This window comes from Panthera tigris, chromosome X (genome assembly GCF_018350195.1).
Source record: "Panthera tigris isolate Pti1 chromosome X, P.tigris_Pti1_mat1.1, whole genome shotgun sequence".
NCBI classification, from domain to species: domain Eukaryota; kingdom Metazoa; phylum Chordata; class Mammalia; order Carnivora; family Felidae; genus Panthera; species Panthera tigris.
In genome coordinates this window covers 90244494-90270461 of record NC_056677.1, presented here as the reverse complement: position 1 = coordinate 90270461, position 25968 = coordinate 90244494, and the positions used below count along the sequence as shown (strand labels likewise).

The 25968-nt window shown below is 45.9% G+C and overlaps 1 protein-coding gene across 4 annotated transcripts in view; it reads left to right on the top strand.

Annotated features, from left to right (window-relative positions):
• Nucleotides 1–25479, top strand: part of CHRDL1 (chordin like 1) — a 117990-nt gene extending 92511 nt beyond the window's left edge. For 2 of the 4 annotated variants that reach the window (XM_042974810.1, XM_042974809.1), the window contains exons 7-12: nucleotides 1003–1070; nucleotides 7876–8044; nucleotides 11411–11605; nucleotides 17526–17693; nucleotides 20032–20121; nucleotides 23057–25479. In XM_042974810.1, the coding sequence (XP_042830744.1) occupies nucleotides 1003–1070; nucleotides 7876–8044; nucleotides 11411–11605; nucleotides 17526–17693; nucleotides 20032–20121; nucleotides 23057–23187 (821 nt within the window). In that variant the 3' untranslated portion in view covers nucleotides 23188–25479. Of the gene's footprint in view, nucleotides 1–1002; nucleotides 1071–7875; nucleotides 8045–11410; nucleotides 11621–17525; nucleotides 17694–20031; nucleotides 20122–23056 lie in introns of all 4 variants that reach the window. The other 2 variants (XM_042974808.1, XM_042974807.1) reach the window with 1 other exon arrangement.
• The last annotated feature ends 489 nt before the right edge of the window (nucleotides 25480–25968 follow it).

Below are 25968 nucleotides of genomic sequence, written 5' to 3'. Positions count from 1 at the left end.
CTACCTGATGATAATATTGCTATCAAAGGAATTTCGAAGTCTTTTTCAAGTCCTAACAGCCAATTTTCCCTCATAGTACTATCACATCCTTGAACTAGTAACATGTTACTATGTAGCCATGGGTTTTGAAACCTTGGGGGATAAATTAAAATAGAAAATTCTTAATGCTGATACTTTGGGGTGTTTCTTATTATCCCATGAAATATATGGTTGATCTGATGCTAATAGTCAGACCAAGCTCTTCCCATTGGCTTGTTTGGTCATAGATAAAACAAGGGAATATCCTTGGAAATTGTCCTGTTGTTCGTGATCTTTCTTTGGCTGAGGAATATCACCATCTTGTGCTGTGTTTGTTGTTCTCAAGGCTAAAAGTAAGATCTTCCTCCCAAAAGCAGTTACTCTGGAAGATGGCAGTGATAAGGGTTCACTATTCAAAGAGTGGACACAGAGACCTAGAGGAAGGTATCTTAGGCAATGGTAGAGAAGTACATCTTGGATACTGGTTATGTAAACACTCCAACCACCGCAAGCTTTACCTTAACTTTCGGACCAGGTCATACCTACTCAGAGACACAATGGAAAATTTAACCAATTATGACAGACCACATCCTCAAAACTCTCATTTTTAAGGGTAGTTTAAACACAGATTACACATGACCTGCAAAAAAGTTAACTGCCACGGAAAGAAAATAATCAAAAGGGAAGCTGATGGCTGTATCACAGCGGAAAGTGATTTTTTCCCTTTTGTTTCCCAAATCTTATACAATGGTGATGGGTGGAATCTTTTAGAAGGTGGCAGCTTTCTTCAGAGCTGCTTTGAAAACTGAGGCACACCCAGAGAGAAATCTTCCGGGCTCACTTTTTGAAGGACAGCCATCTTAACAACGGTCAAGCTGTCTGGAGAAATTTGGGATCATAGAACCAAAAATGTTGCTAGGTCACAAGGGTGATGGTTTTCCCTTCTATGTTTGTATGATTCTTTTCTTATTTTGTAATAAACAGGGGATGGAGAATTGTCGTGGGAACATTCTGATGGTGATATCTTCCGGCAACCTGCCAACAGAGAAGCAGTAAGTGTGAATAGCTCAAATAATTCAACACTCCACAGCACCAAGCCAAACTTTCCTCTCTCCATGGCTGTTATCCCAGCAACTCCATAAAAGGGCCCATTTCTAACACCATTTCTCTTTCCTTTCCTCAGAAAATTAATTGGCATTATCACCAACCTATTACCATTTAAGTACACTGCACGATTGGTAACCGGGGCCAGGACATGTGCATAAGGAAATCATAGCCCCCGCCCGTAGGTACCCCTTACTTAGATCAGAAGCTGGTAGACTTTCAGGATGGCTTGGCAAATCTCTGCCTTCTGGAAAGAAGGCAGGTCACTACTTCTGTCCTCAATAGTGAGAACCTTCTGTGGAATTGTAAGGTAGGTCCTCCCATCCTTTTGACAGGGGTACTGTAAACGCATCTCCACAAACCCTCTCTGAAGCCTTAGGTTTACAGCTGAAGGAGAGCAAAGGTAGCAGGCTGGATATTCCTTCCCCACCCTACAATATCTCATTCCCATGCTTAGTGCTAACCTCATAAAAAGCCTCTTTATGTATAGCAACAGTATCTCTTCTCCCTTTGTATTTTGAAGTAATTAACAAAATGCAATCCCTCTCTAAAAAACATATGGCCAGGGGGGCCAGGGCTCCTGGGTGGCTCCGTCAGCTGAGCATCCAACTTCAGCTCAAGTTATGATCTCTTAGCTCTTGAGTTCAAGCCCCGCGTCGGGCTCTGTGCTGACAGCTCAGAGCCTGGAGCCTGCTTTGGATTATGTGTTTCCCTTTCTCTCCGCCCCTCCCCTACTCGTATTCTCTCTCTCTCTCTCTCTCTCTCTCTCAAAAATAAGTAAAACATCAAATTAAAAAAAAAACATATGGTCAAGTACAGCGTAAATACCTCAAAATTCTTAAAATCTGGAAAGATGTTCCAGTTCAAGGAATCTATCCTGTTGAAGGACTTATAAAAGCACGCAAAATGTACAAAGGCATTCATGGCACATAAATGGGCATTCATCGAACCCCCGTACAGAAAAAGTGCACGGGGCATTCAGTGCAGTATTATTTTCATAAGAGCAAAATAAACGGGGCAGCAACCTAACCATGAGCAATAAGGGCTTGGTTAAACACACCCCATCTATGGCACATGGTACTGTTGTTAAAAAGAGTGCAAGGCATCGAAATGGACCAAGGTGGAGAGATCCCCAACATATATTATGTAAACAAAGCAAGGTACAGGACACAACTTACACTAGCATCTCTTTATGTAAACATTGAGTGTGTGCATGTGTACATACACATGAAAAGGTCTGGGAGGTCCTAAACCAAAACGTCAAGAGTGGAATCCCAGAGGGGTGGAAGTTGGGCAGGAGGACAGGGAGCGTTGGATTTTTCACTTGATCTTTTCTGTATCACTGGCTGTTTTTCAATGAGCATCGATTTGCTTTGCAATATATAACATTTATTTTTTGAATGTTTATGTATTTATTTGTTTATTGAGAGAGAGAGAGCGAGAGAGAGGGTGCAAGTGGGGGAAGGGCAGAGAGAGAGGGAGAGAGAGAATCCCAGGCAAGCCCTGCACCGCCAGCTCAGAGCCCAACACAGGACTCAAACTCATGAACCGTGAGATCGTGACCTGAGCCAAAATCAAGAGTCAGACACCTAACCGACTGAGCCACCCAGGCGCCCCTGCAGGATAAAACATTTAAATGATTTTTTTAAACCCGTGGAATTATTTCTCAACCAGCATTTTATAGAAGACAAGAGTCTAGGGAATTACAGGGCAAGCCCTAGGATACATCCGGAGGGTGTAAGGAAGGTGTTGGTGGGGACATAATAAAATGGCCACTATAAACATCTCAGTGTTGCTGAGGCCATGTTTCCTGGTCATCACACGCACCACTCTCGACTTGCCAACATCCAGCTGGCCAACACCCTCAGCAATGAGTTGAAGTGATGGCCGTTGGCTTTATTCTGTAGTCGTATTATTTTCTAGACGTTGCTGTTTCTGAATGAGTGTACAAGGATTGTGGGTGGGGCAGAGAATACCGGGTGTCTCAAAGAAAGCGACACTCCTGTGAGAGAGAATGGGCCTCCCAGTTCCCAGGTTAATATGGAGCCTGAAGGTAAGTGAAATAGATGGATGGGGATTAAGGAGGGCACTTGGGATGAGCACAGAATGGTGTATGGAAGTGTTCGATCACTAGATTGTGCACCTGAAACTAATCTTACACTGTATGCTCACTGACTGGAGTTTAAATACCAACTTTAAAAAAAAGAAAGAAAGAAAAAAAAGATTTTCTCCATCTAGCTCTATCTGCTTTATAGTAAATCAGATTCCTCTCAGATCTGGACAGGAGATGATACCAGTCTCCATTTTTTGTGTTGTGAATTTCCTCTTTGTCTCAGGGCTCATTTTTTTTATTGCGGTAGAAAGTTGAGAATGACTAAATCTGTGGCTGTCAACCAGATGGTATTCTAACCAAATTTGGCCCTGAGATACCTTAAACTGGGTGCCTTGGTCCCCAAAGCTAAGCGTCTGTGGCCAGCTCGGTGATCCTGCTGGGAATGCCATTAATTAGCCCTTCTTCTCGCCCCCATATTTTATGCTGCCTCCAACTCTACCCTGGCCTTTCCCTCTTGTCTTTTTTCCTAAACTGCTGGTGATAGGGCTGAACTTGATCCCGTACTTCCTGTAGCAAAAGAGGTCAGGTACAGAATGCAGGGCCTTGAAATTGTTATTGATTTTCAAAGGAGTTCAAGACCTATCTTTAGAAATAAACATTTGGGCCTAGTAGACCAAAATGTCCAGATGGTTCCACTTTATTATAAATAAATATTTTCCTTTGTTCTAAAAGGGGTAGATATTGTGGGATAGGATTTGCAGTAATAAATAGCATCTGTAGTAATAGAAGAATATGTACCTGGCACATAGTAGGCACCCAATAAATCCGTGTTGAGTGAATGGGTGTAGAAGGTGAGGTGAAATGTGTGGGAGGGGCTTTTCATGAACGTGAACGCACAGGCATTTGTCCCACATCAAAGATGCTTCACACTTGTTGCTGGCCCTCGAGCAGCCAAAAATCAGAAGGTAGGAGAACGCCTTCTGAATATCCTGTGCAGGCTCAGCTTTCTCTATGGGATCACAAAAGGCAGGCCTCACAGGACGTTGCCAGTTCAGCAGACTGTCACTTTAATGGACCGTCCCTATTCACAGGGAACCATCCAAACGTCAGTTCGATAGAAACACAGAGGTTTGCTTCATTTTGCCACATGGGTTGCAATCCATCAGTTTCCCAAGTTTTACGAAGTGCACAGGAGGAACCAGTGCCTCAATTGCACCTCCTTTGTCAAAATCTGAAATGGTTTCGGTTCGGTTTCCAGATCATAATTTCACATGCACTGGTCCTAGTACCGTAGCGGGGTGTGTGTGTGTGTGTGTGTGTGTGTGTGTGTGCGCGCGTGTGTTATAGGGAGGGAGAAGTAGACACAGGGTGGAAAGCCAAAACATGAAAGCAAGCACAATTTTGTTTTGGACAACAGCCAACGTCTTGATTTTGCCCCTGATAGATTACTCAGAGACTTACCACTCGAAAAGTGAAAGATTTAGAGATAGAAACAATAGGCAACAGATAAAAATCCACGTCTCATTCCTATTGTCAGAATGGTGGGTGGGAAAGGAAACTGGCCCAAGTGTCTCCCAGACAGGGATGGTCCCAGGGTTCCAGTGATGAAGATACAGGCACTCAAGGTTGTGTGGATTATGACACATTCTGAAGACAGTCTTTAAGTTAAACTATATTTCATGATAACTTTAGACTCACAGCCATGAAGGCACTTGGAGGGCTCTCTCGGAACTGTCCTGTTTTCCCGTCTCTGCCAGTAAAACCCATATTAGACCTTAGAACAAGTAAGGAAGAGATTCCTGGGGAACTTTCGACAATAATGGAGATTTTCCACCATCAGAAAAGAACTGTGTGGGAACCACTTCAAAAGCCTTAGTTATCGGCACTTTGAGTCAGGAAATAAAATAATACGAAAATATTGAGCAGAATAAAACAAAGTATAGCTATATGGCCATTTCTACCTAACAAGTCTTGACCTCTTCTCTTGAGCAGGCTATTCACAGCTTGTTTTTAAGATAAACTCCAATTTCATTTACGACTCCAAGGTGTTAATGCCTTTTCCTGTCTTGCTATAAGTTACAAGGTCAGAATGGTCCCTGGTAAACCTCTTTCATTTGCTTGTTTATTTTTTTTTTTTAGTGTTTATTTATTTTTGAGAGAGAGAGAGAGAGAGAGAGAGAGAGAGAGAGAGAGAGTACGAGCAGGATAGGGGCAGAGAGAGAGAGAGAGAGAGAGGGAGACACGGAATCGGAAGCAGGTTCCAGGCTCTAAGCTGTCAGCACAGAGCCTGACACAGGGTTCGAACTCACGAACCCTGAGATCATGACCTGAGCCAAAGTCGCTCAACTGACTGAGCCACCCAGGTGCCCCTCGTTTGCCTGTTTAGGGGAACAACCTCTATAAAAGAGCCATGACCCTCAAATCAAAATCACACTTCACCATCCTCCACCCCCAGGTTGTGACCACTGTCGCCGAATTTGCTATCTGAGCAGACTTGGATATTTTCTTCAGAGCAGCTTTCAGCCAAATGTTTGCAGACCACTGGGCTTGACCACACGTTCCTTCTCCCACTTTCTCCTTCCTTTCTTCCTCCTCCTGTTCATCCTCCTCTCTCCTCCTCTCCTGCCATCTCCAAAAACTGCAACTTCATGGTCACCCTAAATAAAACCCCTCTCCTGTCTAGCCTCAGTTTCTCTGAAAAACGCAAGACTTTAACAAGGCAAGGTTATGGGGGGCTGATCAAAATCCTTGAGTCTGTTTGGTCGGTGTAGAATGTTTTTGTCTCTTACTATATGTCCAGGGTCTGAGTCCCTGGCACCCAAGGCCAGCATTTCATTTTGTTCTCACCCTCATGAATCACAGAAATTGTTGTACTTGCAACTCATCCTGGGTTAGCGACCTCCTCTCTCCAATTCTAGCTCTGTGGGACTCCCTCCTTTTAGCATCAGGGTACCCACCAGCCAGACTGTCCTCTCTGTGTTCCTTTGGCAAAACTTTGCCAAACTCCAGAAAGGACAGAATGCTCTGTAATGGTCTTTGTGGAATGTGAGTGAAAAAGACATCTGAGCCATTGTGGGAACGAAAAATATTTGCGCTGAAAATCCCATCTGTGTACATGATAATAAGTTGATGCAAATTCTTACTTGCGTGAGTTTTTATAGCAATGCACCAGCGTGGATGCTTCTTAGATTTAGGGAATCATGTTCTCTTTCTCTTACTCTGACTCCTATTCTCTCTCCCCTTCTCCCACCGGTGCCTCCCCCCACAAGAGAGTTAATACTAATTCTCAAAGCTAAATTTGCAACATGTGTATCTATGGACCATAACTGTAATAAATGTTTTATGGGATGCTGGGGTTAGGGGATCCCATAACTACCTTCCCAAGATCCCCTGCTATATCTAACACTGAACATAAGGATCTTCCTTTTTAATTGCCTGTGAAATTACTCACGGGTCTCCCCTCCTTTATCCCAAACAGTTGCCTCTAAAACACAATGTTATTTGGCTTTTTGCCTTAGGTTCTAGCCTTCATTCATTCCATCCTCCTCTGCCTTCACTCTCCCTCAGCTCCTGGGAGAATAGTGGGCACATCATGTGTCGAAGCCTTGCTGACAGAGGAATGATTGCATTATTTGTAGTACAAGACTCTAAGCTTTCATTGGGGACGACAGCTTTCTTTCATTCATTCATTCATTCATCTGTTCCTTCAAGTGTCTAATGAGCACCTTCTAGACACTGGATGCTCTTTGGGGCACTGGAGGCATAGCAGTGAGCAAAACAAAGTCCTCCCCTCTGGCTGACATTCTGGTACTGTCCTACACGGTCAGTTCTTTTATGCAATGTCTAGGGTGTCTGTACCCTGCTCTGTGACCTCATGCCATTGGCTGCATTTTGAGTCTCCGTGCCTCTCATCTGGCCTATCCCGTCTCTTCATTCCATCCAGCGCACCGTATATATAATCAGGTATCAGTGCTTGGAGACACAGTTCTGATTCTGATTATTTCCCTGCTTCAAAAAAAAAAAAATCCATCGAAGGCTTCCACACCCTCACCTCTGTTGCCTACCAAATAAAGTCCTCACCCCTCAGCCTGTCATTTAAAGTCCTCCATGATCTGGCTGCAACCCAAATTTGGAATGTAATCCTTTAGCGGTTCCCATTTTTGGACTCTATGTTCTCTGCTACACGTTCTCAACTTGGAAATCGCTACCTGGAATATTCCTCACCAACTCTGCCTGTGAAAAGCCTCTCCACCCTTCATGGCCCACCCAGTTCACACATTCCCCATGACTGGAAAGTTCTCTTTGTCTTCCTAATTTGTACACCATTTCCCACTTTGTCTCCTTCAGGCTCCGGCTGCAGGCCACTCCCTTAACTCGTAAGGTTAAGGCTCCTGAAGAGTTGCAAATGGCTCCTTGGGAGCAGCTAAGGACGTTTTGTTTACCCTTTTGGGCTGTTTGCTCCCTCAGGTGAAACTAGTCCAGTCTTCTGCAAGCAGAGAGAAAAATCTCAGCATGTTGTCAAGGCTACTCTTGCTTCAGGTGCAACCGTATGTCTCCACTGGTGTAGGCGGACATGTGGTTAATTTAAGATCCGAGCTCATCGCTTGAGGTCATCACATGGCTTCTAAGTGTGTTTAAGTCCACTTGGGCCTTCTCGCTGGTGGATCTGGGGGACTGAGTTTGTCCTTGTCACTTTACAGAGACATTCTTACCACCGATCTCACTATGACCCCCCACCAAGCCGACAGGCTGGAGGTCTGCCCCGCTTTCCCGGGGCCAGAAGCCACCGAGGAGCTCTCATGGATTCCCAGCAAGCATCGGGCACCATTGTGCAAATTGTCATCAACAACAAACACAAGCACGGACAAGGTAAGGGACACTCTCGTTTTGGGCCACGTCCACAGTCCCCTTCTTTGGATGGCTGGGCCTGGGAAGGGCCCTGTCTCCCATGCATATCACACATTCACATGAGGATGACTTCCCATCAGGCCTCAAAGCGTGTGTGTGGACAAGCAACTCCAGCTGACTGTTAGGACTTCCCTAAAGGCAGCCCAGAGAGCTTAGTTTAGATTTCAGGTATACCTGCCCTTACTTAGGACAAAAGAAAGCCGTGAGCTTAATGCAGCCTCCGGCATTTTCTGTTGCCCTGGGGGGTTGCAGGTCATTTGGGAAAGTTCCTTGGATCCTTAACAGAAGAGAACTTGTGTGCTGTCACTTGGGCACCCAATATTCACAGGGACTCAGTGCCGAATGAAGCTCTTAGCCCCATACGTTCGAAGTAGCAGTTCTCACACTGCAGTGCACCCAAGGCTCTCCCCGGGCCTCTTGCTAAAGGTACATATTCCGGGCCCCACGCTCGGAGATTCTAATTCATATGAGGAGATTGTCATTGGAAATGAGTAATCCAGTAAGAAATCCAGAAACCTCCTGGCTGAGCACCAGGAGGACTGATCAGGTTAATACAGATATGCAGCCCACTCAGCCGACCAGCTGGCTACAGCAGGCACCCACACACGTCCGTGGCCAGGTCCTTCCTGCTCAGAGTTCCCTGGCCTCCACCCCCACCCCAGTAGTGGGGGTTGGGGGGGGGGGCAGAAATTCAATCAAACAATTGACTGCTTCTTACTTTTTTTAGGCATCGTGTCAACCAGCTCTTCAGAGCAAGAGCTCAGCTGGTTCCTTTTTACGAAACCACAAACATGTTTTGTTTCCTTTAAAGGAAAAACAAATCAAAGCCAGTTCTCTGAATGGGTTAAAAGTAATAAATTATTAAACCAAATGATTGAATAACACGGGTGAAAAACAATCCGTTACAAAGAACTCCTACTATAAATCTCAACAAAGCTGGTCAAACCAAAGCGAGTTGATCACAGCTGTTACTAGTTAGATGTAAATTTCAGATTACAGATAAAAAACGTTGAATCGCTTTTGAAACTAACAGGCTTAAAAGAGGAACATGCAAAATAAAAGTCTTGATTAAAAAAAATGGCGATATATCATAAGAATTGGAAATATTTACTATCGATCTGGGTTTGATTTGAAGCATATTATTTTTGAAGTCCAAGGCATCCTCATATGAATTTATGAAATGAGGAGGAGTATTTCAAAGCCTAAAAAAAATCCTGTGGGGAAATGGACTTTGAAAATCTTAAATCCCATAATTTCCACAGGCCTCTTCATTTCAGGGCAGAGGCTCATCCCTTGATTTTCTCTGTGTCCTACAAAAGGCTCAGCTGGTTTACATTTTTTCATTGCTCCCATTGATTTGGATGTAGCAGTTCTTTCCTGACCTTTCTATTATAGTTCACTGGAGAATCACTTGCCCCCACCCCCAACCCACAACGCCCAGCTGGATGATTCAAAATCATCTTGAGAGTTTGTTAGTGGGGAGAAGGCTGTGTTTCCCTCTAGAGGGTTGATCTCCTGTTACTACATCTCAGAATGTAGACTCTCACCCGGTCTAGATTGTCCCCTTAGTCCCAATACTTAGGGGAAAGGGAACCTAGCTATATAGCACGGGGGTCCTGCCCGCCCTTCTCCTTAGTGTTCCTGCTAACAGCATGCTCCTCTGAGACACGTGTGCTTGGTCCTCTGCTTGAGTCAAAGAAGAGAAGCGATAGGACTCCACCATTTTGAACTTGAGTCCAGCATCCGTTGGCATGAAGCAGACAATGTACCCACTTGACCACATTGTCTAGAAGGCAGTGTCACGGTCTCTGGAGATGACAGGAGAGATGAGGGCAGGAGACAGAATGACACATCCGGCATACCTTGTCCTGGGATTCCGTCCACAGTCCTGAGCCTCACAGTCCACACGTCAAGTCCCTGTTCCATCTCTCCGGAAGGTGGGGAGCTTCTCTGGTTTGGGTGCCTGTGTTCTTGGAAATCTTTGCACGGATGGACCCTGCTAGAGTGCCCAGTACTCTAGCAGTTTTTGCAAAGGACAGGAAAAGGCAGCCAACATCATCCATATTTCCTAATGTGACCCAGTGGACTTGAGGAGAAAGAAATAGCCCAATGATTCATCCTTCTGAGGCCATTGTCTTGCGGCCAAATCAGCCAATTCCTAGAAACGCCCCAAGTGGGGCTACTTCTCCCACCCTAGCCCCGCCTTAAGTGATACAACCCACCCTAGAGATGTTGTTGATTGGGATGCCGACAGGTCTCCCTGGGTATGATGAGGTGATGGGAATAATGAGAAACACACCCAGTCCCAGTCATGGCTTTAAAATCTCCAGAATGTCTCGGCACTTTCAAAAAGGGAGAGAGCCTATTCTCCGCCCTCCCCGCTCCCAGCCCTGTATAGTTCTTAATCCTGGAGTTCGGCTCTATGCCTTACGGGAGGAGCTGGGCATGTTTTGGTTGGTCTGCATTGGAGGATGTTCCCGTCGCCCCTTCCCTTCATAGCCACCCCCACAACTCCCCCCTCCCCGAGCCTGCAGCTCTTCAGATGCTTGCTCCTGCAAGGCCCCTCACAAAACGCGGAGCCAGTGACTTCACTTCCGGCTCAGGAAACGGGAGACCACTGTTGCTGGACCCCTGTAGCCACTGTGAGACAGGGGCCAGAGGACACTGCCCAAAGTGTAGAGGCACGAAAAGCTACCTTTCACAATCCTTTCCCTCTTCATCTCATTTTAGCGCCTTCCTCCCCACGCCAAAGAGTAGGCAGGTGCCATTACCTCCATACCCATCTGTGTTGGTGAATCAGACTCTCCATAGCATTTGATTTGCTTCAGGATCTGGAAGAAATTGGCCCTTTGGGAAGAGCGGTAGCTTCTTCATCGAGCCTCCCTGGGCAGCCAAGCTCTCTGGGGGATTTTCATGCCAAGAAGCATATCCGCTCGAGCCACGTACATCTTTTATGAAACTGCAGGGATTAACACTACAATCTCTTAGAGGTTCCTTATCACAGAGATACCCAGGACAGATGGAACCCTGCTCTCATGCACTAGTACATTCCTCCATTTTTAAGAAATATTTATCAACTGCTCACAAGGTGCCAGGCACTTGTGAGCATCCAGAAGTCGCTGCTGAAGCACCTGAATGGTTGCTAATGGTAGAATAGGAACCAGGATGGGGATTTTTGTGGTGACGGAGACTGCTCTGTACACGTCCACGGCCATGGAAAGGACAAAGGATGCTTGATGTCTGAAGGGGTTCAGGGCTTGGGTTCTGAGCACAGGGGCCCGTTTCAGCACCCTAGCCTTTAATTTCCAGCCCTGTGTTCTCTTCCAGTGTGTGTTTCCAATGGAAAGACTTACTCCCATGGCGAGTCCTGGCACCCCAATCTCCGGGCATTTGGCATTGTGGAGTGTGTGCTGTGCACTTGCAATGTCACCAAGCAAGAGTGTAAGAAAATCCACTGCCCCAACCGGTACCCCTGCAAGTATCCTCAAAAAATAGATGGAAAGTGCTGCAAGGTGTGTCCAGGTAAAAAGGCAAAAGGTGCGTTGGTTGGAAGCCCTGCCTTTCGTTGACTGAGCTCCCCACGTAGTCCTTCTCAGTGTTCTTTGAGCATCAGAAACCTAATCAACCTGCCATATCCTTGTAATAATACTAGTTGTAACAATGAACTTCATTCTCTCCTCCCTTGAAGGGCTGATAACATGGTTGTTTGGAAGAAATTTGTAACTCAGAAATAGACTGGGTTTTGTTTGTTTTTTTTGTTTTGTTTTGGTTTTTTTTCATATCTACTACACCTTTGGCCCCACGTAGCCTCAAGTGCCAGACTTCAGCCTGACTTTTCTAAATTATAGAGAAATTGGAGTATGAGGATTATACAGAAGAACAGTAGCACCTTTCATTGATGTCACTATTTCACTCGTCAAAGCACAATCACATTCATTACCCTTTCGAGATAGGATGGGAGGCACGTGAGGTAGAGTGGAAAGAAAGTGGGTTCTGGTCCTGACCTAAGTTGCTGTGTGACCTGGGAAAGGTGACAGACCTGTTCTGGCCTTCATCAGCCTCATCTGCACAAGGAGAAGTTTGGAAGAATTCATCTCCAAGCTCCCATCCAACACTACAATTTTATAATGATATCGTTACCGAAGTGCATAGAGCAATTTGCTCTGAATCCCACAAATAGATAACAAAACCGAGGTTTGGAATTCAGGTCACGTGTAGCTCATTACCTTTTCCAGGCCAGGAGATAATATTAACTGATTTCCTAAAAAGGGAATCCACAGTGGTTCTAACACCTATGAACTAGATTAAAATGTAGTCTGTAGTGTGGGGACTGACAGCATAGGGGATCGGTGATCAAGCGTTCTAATCCTGGCTCTTCCGCTGGTTTCCTGTGTGGCCTAGAAAAAGTCACTTCACCTCTCTGAGCTTCAGGTTCCTTCTCTGCAAAATGAGGGTTAGGGTAGAGGATTTCTTAGGGCCTTTCCTGCTCCAGCATTCTAGGAGTGAATGAGTCACTTCCATGCACATGAATTCATCAATTCATATGCCTACCTGCAAAGCATCTTTGTAAACACAGATGAAAACCCAAAAAACTTTAGAAGTAGGCAGAGAGCTCAAACATTTATTCCTTCAACTTAGACAGTTAGTTCGTCATGATTTGCAGGCAAACATGAACTTAGCCCACGTATATTTTTTGAGCCATCTTCATGTAAGCCAGTGGTTCCCAAACTTGTCTGCACATTGGAACCCCCGGGAAAACTTCTAAAAAATACCTGTGTCCCATCCCCAGAGATTAGGATTTAATTGATTTCAGGTGTTGCCTGGGCGCCAGAATTTTTAAAAGATCCCCAGGTGGTTTTAATGTGCAGACAAGCTTGAGAAGCACCTGCCATAGGCCCAGGGTGGTTTATGGCCTTCCTACTCTAAGTGTGGTTTGTGGACCAGAAGCACCTAGAAACTAGTTAGAAGGGCAGACTCTCAGGTCCCCTACCAGACCTACCGCATCAGAATCTGTATTTTAACAAGACCCCCCAGTTGATCCCCATGCACGTTAAAGTATGAGAAGCATTTCTTTATGGCACAAATTCTTCCTCCCAGAGTAAGCAGCAGGTAGGATTGGATGGAAGGACAGGACCTATCTGATCTGGAGTAGGGAACTGGGGCATTAAAATTGGTGAGACAAATGTCCACTGACTGGTGAATGGATAAAGAAGATGTGATATGTGTATACAATGGAATACTACTCGGTGATCAAAAAGAATGAAATCTTGCCCTTTGCAACAATGCAGGTGGAACTAGAGTATCCTGCTAAGTGAAGTAAGTCAGAGAAAGATGAGCATTCTATGATTTCACCCATGTGGAATTTAAGAAAGAAAAGAGATGAATATAGGGGAAGGGAAGGAAAAAATAAGAGAAAAACAGGGAGGCAAACCATAAGAGACTCTGAAATACAGAGAACAAACTGAGGGTTGCTGGAGGGGAGGTGGATGAGGGTGGGCTAGATGGGTGATGGGCATTAAGGAGGACACCTGTTGGGATGAGCACTGGGTGTTATATGTAAGTGATGAATCACTAAATTCTACTTCTGAAATCATTATTACACCATATGTTAACTAAGATTTACATAAAACTAAAAATTTTAAAAATAGTAAAATAAATAAAATAAAATCTTTAAAAAAATAATAAAATTGATGAGAAAATGCACTCATTAGAGATAGGGAGAGAGCACATTCTGAGCGTGATCTGGACAGGGGGGCCACCCAAGTCACAATAACCTGTTGTGACTTCCAAGTCTGTGATCTTGCCGGATCCTCAAACCTTTTAGTGTCACTTCGGAGTAATTCTACCAACACAATTTTATTTTATGTTTTTTGGTTTGGGTCAAGGGTGGAACACCTACAGTCATATAAGTAATGCAACATGACATTTTCAGACAAAACTAATCATGATCTAAACTACCCCAGGGAAGGTAAATCCTCCCTGCTATATAATATTCCAATTTCAATCTCAGATCTTCAGACCAAATCTCATTTCATTGTAATGCTTAGTCGTTTAGAGATATAGGTGATTCAAATAAGTGAATGTAGAACAGGCATTGGCTTTTAAATAGTTGGCTTCTCATGTTGGCAGTATTTATTAAAACCTTTACTTTCCTACTCTTTGGCTAAGTAATTCACTCCTAGGAATCCTAAGAAAGTAATGAGAGGGATACACAGATACACAAATAAGGATTTTTTCTTCAATGTTGTTTACAGCAGTAAAAAATCGGAAACAATTTGAAAATCTACCAATATGGGAATGGTTAAATAAGTTATGGTATAGCTGTACCATGGCTTATCAGATGGCCATTCAAAATCATTGTAGACTGAGGTGCCTGGGTGTCTCAGCTGGTTGAGCATTTGACTCTTAATTTTTTTTAATGTTTATTTTTGAGAGAATGAGAGAGAGCACGAGCAAGCATGGGGGAGGTGCAGAGACAGAAGTGGGGACAGAGGATCCGAAGCAGGCTCTGCACTGACAGAGGGCCTGATGTGGGGCTCAAACCCATGAACCGTGAGATCATGACCTGAGCCGAAGTCAGACGCTTAACCAACTGAGCCACCCAGGCACCTGAGCATCCAATTCTTGACATCAGCTCAGGTCATGATCCAAGGGTCATGGGACCAAGCCCTGCGTTGCGCTCCATGCTGAGTGTGGAGCCTGCTTGAGATTCTCTATCCCTCTGCCCTTCTCCCCCACTCTCACATTCTCTCTCTCTCTCTAAAAAACTAATTAAAAAAAAAAACATTGTAGACCAAGACTTAATGGCATGGAAAGATGTTTGTGACATATTTGTTAAGTACAAAGCTTTGCTCCAAAACAATATTTATATTGTGGTCCCACTTACTGTTAAAAAAAGAAAGTACTTGTAATACACTTAGATTAAGAATACGCCCAGGTGGCTCAGTCAGTTAAGCATCTGACTCTTTGGTTTCGGCTGAGGTCATGATCTCACGGTGCATGAGTTCGAGCCCCACATCAGGCTTTGTGCAACAGTGCGGAGCCTGCTTTAGATTCTCTCTCTCTCTCTCTCTCTCTCTCTCTCTCTCTCTCTCCCCACCTTTCTCTGCCCCTCCCTTACTTGTGCTCTCTGTCTCTCAAAATAAATTAATTTAAAAAAAGATAACACATGACAGAGAAAAAGGGAGAAAGAGTGGAGAGGGAAGAAGATCAATGTAGAAAAGAACAGTAAATTCAGCTATTTGTGTTGAGAAGGGAAAAGAGATAAATCAAATTCACTGATGATCTAGCCAAAAGTTTCCTTAGAACACATGATCACAGCCTCCTCCAGTCACAAACTAGGGCCAAAATTAAGGATGTGAGTTTTACTTCCCTCTCTTGCCTTTGCTCTGGTAGAGGCTGGCCTGGCCTTGCTTATTAGTGGCCACCTACAAGATTGTGTAGGACTTTCACTTCCTGAAGGTTCTTCAGCTCCGCTCCCATCCCCACCACACCACCCCGGTATCTGGAATTCCTATAATTACACAGTCCTTTCGGCATACAGTGTAAAACACCCCTGTTAAGACTTAAAACTTATCTGGGCTAATACATCCTCGTCAGTCATTACCACCTCCATAAGGAAATGCTTTGTCAATTTCTTAGCTGTGGAGAGCTCGGGATATGAGCATTCTCAAGGGAGGTGGGTATGGCCAGAAATGACTGTGAGCATAGCAGGCTTCCTTGGAAGGAAACGCAACTAGGTGAGCATGGAGTAATCAGAAAGCACCTTGATGTGGAGGGTGTGGAACAGGGAGGTTGTTGCCTACTGGATGCCTTGAAAGGCACAGTTTGTTTACTCTTAATATTTTCAAGTGCCAGCCAGGGTTGAGTCACTGATGGGTTTTGTTGTTCATAGAGCCCTTCCGCTGAGTCCATTAAGCTCTCGGTGGGGGTGGTGGGGGGGTGCAAGACAAGTCTTCAGGACACTAGGAGAACTTTTAGTACATGACAGGTATTTACAGAGCCATCATGGATTTCGCATGGCAGTTAACAGCTGTAGCCAGTATTAAGCTGGTGCAAAAAAAAAAAATTAACAACTGAACTCAGCTGTCATTCTCAAGGTGATAAATACACAGAGGTCCCTGGGAACTCAGAGACCCACTCCTCTGGCAAAGTGCTAGCACACGTCCCTTAATTACCTAACATATCACCACAAAGGACTGGCCCACCAAGCAATTAAATAACTAAAAAGGGCCAAAGGAGAAAGGAGGCTTGATCCTAGGATGATCTACAAATTGAGTAGTTCCACCTGGAATCACCAAGAGGTGACTTCGATTTTGTCCTTACACTGCCGAGATGGTGGTGGAGGGTGGGAATCAGGTCAGCACGAGATGGGCAATAGCAATTTGACTACAGCCTCTGGTCCCGATGCATCTGATCGGCTAACAATGAGTCTCCCTAATTAGAGTCACAGATCCAAAGAACCCAGCACTCAGTGGTTTCATCAGATAGTCTTACACATGACTTCTGCACATATTCAAAGTTTTCAGGGTGTCCATGGCTTCTCTTTGTTCCTCCTCATGCGAGGGTACACTTTAAAGCCATAGTTGAAGAGGGTGCTGCTCATGAAGCCTGCAAAGAATCTTAACTCACAGATCACCAACTTGGAAAAACTTTTTTTTTTTTTCTTTTGGTAGGGGGCCGAAGGAGGAGAAGGGTGGAGCAGAATGGGAAGTTTGAAGGGGCTGGTATCTTTATGCCTGGAAGCTGAAATCCAGCAGTTTAGTTTATACTTTAAATGATCCATAGTTGAGGGATTTGACCAATTTTTTGTGTCTCCCAGCCGTTCATTTGGCATAGCATGCATATGACTAATCTGACATCTAGGTTTTGGCACGGGTGCTGATCCGGTATTATCGTTCCCCTCACAAACAAATCAAAGAGCATTCAGAAATGTCAAGCCAATTTGGATAGATCCTTTGGGCAACTATATGCACATAAATGAGGGTCATAAAATGTTTTCTAAGTATACCAAAGTGATGTCAGGGAAGTTAAGCAAGACCCTCTGTCAGCCCATTCCCTGGGTCTCGGTTGGTAACACTGTGCTAAACAGACCATGATCCGGACCCAGCATGGAAAATCCTATGTACCCTGACGTGCCTAAGAGATTTGTACCTGGCCGCGTTCTTCCTCCTCATGAAGGTCTACTTCTCCTGTGGTGGTGGGTGGATCCAGTTTGGTTTGTGGGCCAGTGTTCTGCACATCTATGGATTCTGTTGTCGTGTAGACTTAAATCAAAGGTCATGTGGTCCTTTGTGATTTGGTGGCTGTTACAGCGCAGTTTAAACTGAGCCAAAGGAATAGGGGTGGAATTTCTAACTCTGTAAGAATGTTCTCGTTGATTGTCCACTTTCGATGAGCGTGAGACACTATGTACAATGAGATACCTGCTTCCCAATTCCAGAAGAACTTCCGGGCCAAAGCTTTGACAGTAAGGGCTACTTTTGTGGAGAAGAAACCATGCCCGTGTATGAGTCTGTGTTCATGGAGGATGGGGAGACCACCAGAAAAATAGCCCTGGAGACCGAGAGACCACCTCAGGTGGAGGTGCACGTTTGGACCATCCGAAAGGGTGAGCAAGACAATATTAATTCCTTGTTATTTTTTTTTGTAAGGGGTGGGGGACCAGGGAAGGAGGGGAAGACTCGCCTTAATTTTGCTTCAACCAGCTCCTCCGTTTGGGTCAGTTTTCCTGATCGCTCAGCAACTACCACATGACTGACAGGTGGTGATTGTGACCTTTGACCTTTAACCATGACCTGGTCCAAAAAGTCAGCATTGGCCCTTGGGGCTTGTTGTCTTTCTTGTACCAACGAAGGCTGGAGGAGTGCTTTGCAACCCTGGCTGCACATCAGAATCACGTGGGAGAGGTTTTTGTGAATACCAAATGCCTGGGCCTCCCTCCAGGGCTGCTGATTGATCGGCCAGGGATGGGGCCTTGGCATACGTGTTTGTTTGTTTGTTTTTAAACGTTTTTTATTTATTTTTGAGACAGGGAGAGACAGAGCATGAACGGGGAAGGGTCAGAGAGAGGGAGACACAGAATCCAAAACAGGCTCCAGGCTCTGAGCTGTCAGCACAGAGCCCGACCCGGGGCTCGAACTCACGGACCTCGAGATCATGACCTGAGCCGAAATCGGCCGCTTAACCGACCGAGCCACCCAGGCGCCCCACGTGTTTGTTTTTAAAGCTCCACAGGTGATTCTAATGCACAGCCACGACGGCAGCCTACCAAACTGTAGCCTACCCATTCTTTTCCCATCTGAACCTCAACAAACAGGAAAATCCATCCATTCAGTGCAAAGCTGCGTCTCTCAAATCGCGCTATGTACTCTGGGGTGACACGCACTGAAAACCTCATCCCCGCCCTCAAGAAGCGTCTCGCCCAGAGGAACAATCCCTGTCATTCTGTCCATCCAGTTCCTTTTCCGATCACTCACCCCGACTGCCATAGCCAGCCGCATCGTGTTCGTTGTGATCCTACAGCCCTTCAGACCATCCCACAGTTAACAAGGCTAGTATTGATCTAGGCTGGCCGCGTTTTCTAGGAATCCAAGTGAAGAGGTAAGATTTCAGCTGGGAAACAGCGCACATCCTTTTTCTCCTGGCTCCTGCGTAAGTAAGCCTCGAGAGTGCTCAAAGTTTAGTATGCCTCAGCATCATACTGAGGAGCTTTACATACCATGTAAAGGAGCCGGTTTACAACACAGCTCCCTGGCCCCATCCAAGAGACGTGAATTCAGTAGACCTTAGGTAGCACCTCAACAGTAACAAACAGCCAGGTGATTCTAATTCAGGCAGCACTCGGGCCATACTTTGAGAAACGATGGCTCGAGTATTTCTAGGGCTTCTTCCTCTCCCTTTTCACAACTTCTCTTGCCAGAAAGAATGAGTTCCTCCCCGCCCCTTAAAAAAATATGCTAGAACACACACAGGTTTCTTGTCTGTATTCATTTTTGCTCTATACCTAGGAATGTCCATGTTCCATGTCTAACTCCCTAGCTCCTCTGTAACTGGTCACCTAGGACTAAGCCCTGTCCTTTTGGCTTCCCTAACAGTGGACCCAATATTTGGTTGCCCCACATCGCTCACTCCCTAGAGGCGCGTGGATATTTTTCCACGCTTGCTGGGGTAGCATCTGAAGGACTTCTTGTTCAGGGCTGGGCAGCCACGGTCTGTGCTCGGTGAGCAGAGGATAACCCAGGTTTCAATTACGTTGCCTTCTCTAGACCTCTTGAGGATGAAGTAGGCTGGTAACATGTTGCTCTGTAACTGCAAGGCCATTTGCAGTTTATGTGTTATTCTGATAAAAACTATTCAGGCAAAGTTGAGACTGTGCCCCCCCCCACCTTTATTTTAACTTTCCCCATTTTCTGTAAGGGAAAGCCAAAGGAGCTGTGAAGATTTCCCAAAGGAAAATATGCTTTTCAGTGAGTTCAAGAACAGGGATGGCTTCTCCATTTACACAAACAACCTGTCTTCAATCCCACTGCTGGCTCTCACTGCTTGGCCAGAAGGGCAGCCCAGTGGTTTGGCAGGGACATAATCTACCTGGACGTGGGGCAAGGGCAGAATTTCTAATACTGCCTTTGGCTATAACAGCTCCCACCAGCACCCATGCCCGGTTCCATGTGGCTTTCCCTAGGAGGGGGTCCCATGGTCAGCAACACGATCTGCCATATCTCTATCCTCTGGAGAACCAAGGGGAGGCCAGTGAGCCAAAGAAACAGATGGAGTCAATTATAACCCTTGAGCCATCCAAGTTCCTGGTTAAGCACATTACACAGCCCAGCTCGATACTCCTAAGCCCCTGTAATGAGATGATATGCCCAGCCCAAGCAGAAAAAGGGGGTGGTGGTTCCAGATAGGGAGGGCCTGACCACCTGCCCCCACTTTTTACTTGGTTCCAGGCATCCTCCAGCACTTCCATATTGAGAAGATCTCCAAGAGGATGTTTGAGGAGCTCCATCACTTCAAGCTGGTGACCAGGACAACGCTGAGTAAGTGGTACCTGTCTTTCTTCGCTCCTCCCTGGAAAACGCCTCCAGTCTTCAACGTAGTATAGCCCCAAACAAGGTCCGCTTGTGTTCTCAGTGAACATTAGCAGTGCTCAGTGTCAACCTTAGAGTCTGTTGTGTCTCTTCTCCGGGTGACTCGGGGGGGGGGGGCGGGGGGGTCCGAATGTGAACTGAAAAACTGGGACCCGATGAATACAAATCCAGATGTAGTCTCAGCATCAGCTACCTTGAGTCAAGGTTTCCTGAATATCTTTAATGAAAACTGCTAACCCCAGCGTGTCAAGAAGGTCAGAGAAAGCTCACAGGATTCCAGGGCTGGTACACTTGTGGAGACTTGACCTCTGGAAGGATGTGTCCTCCAGCGGTGGGGGTGGGAGATGGAAAATGAAAGCGTCTCAATTCCTGTGTCCTACCAAAGTTCTGTTTGACTCTTCGAAACTGCCCCCAGGGGGTCATGTTTCTTTAAAAGCACTCAAGGACTCAAGCACTTCGGCAGCTTACCCTCTTTCTAATGCAGGATGGAGCCTAAGGACTAGATACTGCTAGGCGCTGGGAGGTGGCGAGCACTTCCGAAGGAATAAAAGGCCCAGAATTTGTATCAACCGGGTATTCTAATGGGCCAGACAGAACATGAAAATGCCTTCACTGTGAATCAGCCTAGCTCTCAAGAGTTAACTACCTGAGTACTCAGGGGAATCTGCAAGGCACAATGAGACAAGAGCCAGGTGGGCTTCGGGGAGGAGGTGTGTTTTCAAAGAGAAGGGTGTGACTGTGCAACAGGTCAGGAAATCAATTCAGGGAGAGGGTGCTGCCTAAAAGGAGACTCTGCCAGAAACAAACAAGAAATGTGGGGGGTGGGCAGCCCTGGAAGAAGCCGGTGAGAAGTTCACATGGAAGTCCAGTCGCGTTGGTGGTTGCTGCAGATTTACAAACGGCCTACTGATAACAAAAATGGTGCTCTGCAAAGATGTCTCTTGGCTAGCGGATGGATTTATGGTGTACCTACTTTGATGAGGTCATATCCCAAAGAGCCCATTATGCCATGCTGAGAAGTTAGACTTGATTGCCAGGCCAGAGAACCCCGGGGGAGGACTTTAAGCAAGTGCACGGTGCGTGCACATGTTTTTTAGAAAGAGGTGCCTGCTGTGTGGACTGGAAAGTGGACTGTCGGCGTTAAGTAGCTGATGGTAGTCTGAATTAAAATACTGTATTAAGTCGGTTGGACCAGGGAGGAGAGGTCACGGTGAGGGACACCTCTGAGTTTAAATCATCAAGATGGCTACAAAGAGAGAAATGAGTTTGGAATGGCTCCAGGAGTAACAATTTTACAGACCGGGTGAATAGTGATAATTTGCCAAGGGGAGGCTCTGGAGAACAGGCAGGTACTGCCGGGGAGAAAAAAAAAAATGTGTTTCATTTGAAACATGTTTACATTCAGATACATAAAGGCCATCTGAGCAGAGTTCCACGGTGGGCAGCTGGAAATAGGGTTAACGAGGTTACTTGTGTATTCTGTAGGAGACTGATAGACCATAAACTGCCCCGTAGGAGAATTCATATGGAGGGGTTGGAAATGAAGGGGGCAGAGTCTAGGGTCTGGTATGAATGATGTGATTTTTTTAAATTACCGATGAATTTCAAAGAACATGTTTTAGTTTTTACTGTGAGAAAGGCCCTATGCTAGGCATAATGGGATTGGGGGTGTATAACGGAAGTAGATGGTGTGTGCCCCCAGATGTGTGCAGCTGAAGGAAGTGGGTAATGAGACGATCCTGCGGGGTCACCTGGGGACAAAGAACAACAAGCCTGGCCCTTTCTGTCATGTGGCTCTCAGATCCTGGCACACAGCAGGGCTTCAGTACGAGGTGGTTCCTTGCCCGACCCTTCTCTCCTTTCCCACTGAGTTGGAGAGAACGGAGAAAAGTGAAGAACCCAAGAGACAAAGGAGCAGGGAAATGGAGTCCTTAATGAAGAGGGTCATGTTCTTCTGTGGCTAGGGAAAGAAAAGTGGTTCAAAATTGGCTCTGGATTGAGAGGAGCTCGCTGACCTTGGACTAGGAGTTCCCTAGGCTGTAACGCCATGAGAGCAGGGAGAAAAAGACCCAAAGTGGGTATCCAGGGTGGGCGGTTTGTCATCAAGATTCTTTGCCATGGCAAGATGACGCTAAGGAGAAGGAAGATCTTGCCACTCAAGGACCAGGACAGTCAGAAAAGGGACGGTTGAAAAAAGAGGTGATCTAGAATGGTTTCCAGTGCTCAGCACGGGGAGTGCACTCCAGACTGTTCGTTCAGTTGGCATGATGCAATGGGGGAAGAGATGAGCTGGTAAGGACATGCTGGCAGGGAGAGGAGAAAACAGAGAATGGGAGGGATCCTAAGAGGGGGGTGTTAAGACAGCATGTGAGCACAGGAGAAAACCGAGGTGGGAAGTTTTTAACAAAGGGCAGGAATAGAAAAAAGAGCACTAAATAATCGAGTCACCTACACCAGTATCTTGCCCCTGAAAAGTAAGCGGGACCTCAGGAACGCACAGGTACTGTTTTCCAAAGTGCCTTATTTGACCTGGTCCCAAGGGAATCCCCTAAAGAGCTAACAGCCTGATAGTGGAGCATTTTACAAATGCTAAATATACTGTAAAAATTCCAAAAATAATACTTAGGTTTGACTCTGGAGGCAATTACCTATTATTCTTGGGATTCTTACAAATACTGTGTGTTGAAATGAACATTCTGTGGCCCACTTTCCATATCTATCCCCAGAAAAGTGTTTTGGGCGCTGTTTTGCTGAAACCCCCTGACATTTGGCTTCCAGCTCCTCCCGGCGAGTGAGTGGGTAAGGATCGGGTTAGGTTGGTCACACTCCTAATTGGCTCTGCTCTCCTCTTACCTCTCTGGGCTGCTTTGTGTTTGCTTTCTAGGCCAGTGGAAGATCTTCACCGAAGGAGAAGCTCAGATCAGCCAGATGTGTTCGAGTCGTGTGTGCAGAACTGAGCTTGAAGATTTGGTCAAGGTTTTGTACCTGGAAAGGTCTGAAAAGGGCCACTGTTAGAGGAGACAGATGGTATTGGATAGGATAGAGCAAGAAAAATCAAGCCGCAGCTGGACTGCAGGCTTATTTTGCTTAAGTCAACAGTGCCCTAAAACCCCAAACTCAAATGCAGTTTATTATTCACGCCATGCACAGCATAACTTGCTCCTTTATGTGTCAGTCCTTAAACATCTCCTCCAAAGAGACTGGGAGAGTCTTGAATTATTTGTGGGAGGAAGGGGGATAGAACACCACAGCACTGCTCTAAGTTTCTGGGAGAATCACATTTCTTTACAGGTTAAAGAGTAAACAAAACCCTAGGGTTTCTATCTAGAAAGTTATTCCAGTGAAAGAAACAGGAGAGAAATGCTTAGTAGGAGTTCTGTAGTACAGAGAAAATATTTGTATGAAATCATACTCTTTGAATTTTAGAATGTCTTGTGTTTTTTTTAAAAAAATTAACACCCCATCCTCACACACACACACACACACGCACACACACACGCACACACACACACACACGCACACGCACACACAGACTAAACTGCAGTCTTCATTCTGAGGCACAGCCAGCATAGATTCCCCCCTCCTTTCTCTTGCCTGGCTCCCAGGTCGCTTTGAAGTTGTGGGTACTCAGGAAGATAAAGAAGGAATTGTGAGCAAAAGGCTCAACCCTTAGGTCAGTGGTGTGGCTGCTAAAGTCACTGACTCTGATGGAAGGGTGAAGAACAAAAACACTATTTCATGGTCGCATTCCCTTGGAAGCGATAATTAACATTTCCCTGATGAGACCGCTTCGCTTTTCTCCCTGAACCTGTGGGGGCCCCCATCAAAAAGTGAGAACTGGGTAAAATCTTCAGAAACCGAATCCACGTAAAACAAAATAATTGTTGAAGTAAACGGTTGGTCAGTGTCAACAAGGCAACCGTATGTGGGTTCGAGTCAATAGAACTCACTGACGAATAGCTTGACACTCACTAATTTCCTTGATGCCCTAGTTCGGTAGCCCAAAAATTGAAGTTAAGTGATTAAATTCTAGAAGCTCCTTAAGAGGGCAGTTTTCTTCCTTCTCCAGTTACAGGAGCTGATTTTGACTTTGCAGAGGGGCCCAGTCCTCCCACATCTTCTGAATGTTGCCTCTTCAGTTAGGAGAATTACTGCTCCTTTGAGGAAATGGAAATTCTGATAAGGATCTTTGTTCTAAACCTTCCTACCACTCTCCTCTCATCCACCAAGCCCAGATCTGAATCGTGAATCCTAATCCAGGCTGCTCTGAAAACTGTCTCTTTGCAGCTCAATCCCAGAAGTAGAAGCTCTCCATTCTGAGGCCTGGCTTTAGAAATCATCTTTGTGACAAAACTCTGAATTCTCCACAAGGATCTCAAGCCTGCCTCCTAGATTTATCCCTTCTGAGGGGCATGAATGAACTCTAATGAAGACTCAGAAATATTAGGGGCCCAGAAATCCTGTATTTCCCACTCCGTGACCATAGGGGAGAGGAACACTGGTTTCCTTACAGCATTTGACAGCAATCGGGCCCAGTCTTTATGGCAACCTGGCGTAAAGGAGGCTGTTCTCCTAAATTAGGAGACACAGGAGTGCCTCGTGGCCAGGCCTTTATGGGATAAGCCTCTTACCAACCTTTCCTTCATATTCTCCGCGGGAGAGGGTGGTAGGACATCCAGGGGCTGAAAGGCCACAGAGCATTATTGCGGAGGAGGGGGACGACGGTGTTCAGCAGCTGCTGCCTCCCTCCCAGAGGTGGCAGTATTTCCATAGTGTGGAAACAAGTAACTGAATCCCAAAGCAAGCGGTGGTTTCCCCTTCTGGATGACTCACCCCAAAGCCTTCCCACCCAGGTGTTCTCTGAAAGCTCAACCATAAGGGAACACCCAGAGAGCTTCCCTAGATAGACTTCTGCCCCCGGGTGCTGGGACACACCTTTACAAAGTGCCGTGTGAAGCACAAGCTGGGGAGCTGTGCTCGGCCAACGTGGAAACCCAGCGTTCGGTGTCGTGTAGGCAGTGGGACGTGGGGAGATGAGGCCAAGCCACCTGTAGTTAGGAGAGGAATGGATGTGGTTCTTCTTGTATATTTATTTGTATCATAAACACTTGGAACAACAAAGACCATAAACACCACTTAGCAGTTGTAGGCATGTCATAGTTAACTCGTGTACACAAGTAAGAGTAACGTCACAGTATTAGCCCTTTACTCTTCTCACGGGACATGTACCTAAATAGGGTACTTATTTATGTAGTCGCTGTAATTCTGGATTTTTAAATTAATAAAAAGGTGAATTTTGAAACATCATCTGCAGGAATGCTGCGTGAGTGATTGACTCTCTGGTCGGTGCTGACCTGGGACTGGGTAGCAGGTGATGGGTGGGCTCGGCTGTCTCCCACTTGGCTGGACACCCCTCTCAGGCTGTGGCATCGTCGTTAAGAGTGGGGACTTTGTGGTTGGCCTACCCGTGTTTTTGATCCCAGCTCTGTGCTTAACAGCTGTGCCAGTGTCCCCATCTATAAAATGGGGATAATGGGGCACCTGGGTGGCTCGGTCGGTTAAGCCTGCAACTTCAGCTCAGGTCACGATCTCATGGTTCGTGAGTTCGAGCTCCACGTCGGGCTGTGTGCTGACAGCTCCGAGCCTGGAGCCTGCTTTAGATTCTGTGTCTCCGTCTCTCTCTCTGCCCCTCCCCTGCCCACGCTTATTCTCTCCCTCTGAAAAATAAATAAATATTAAAAAATATGATTAAAATGGGGATAATTGTGGTACTATTGCCTTTTGCTTGCAGTTGTG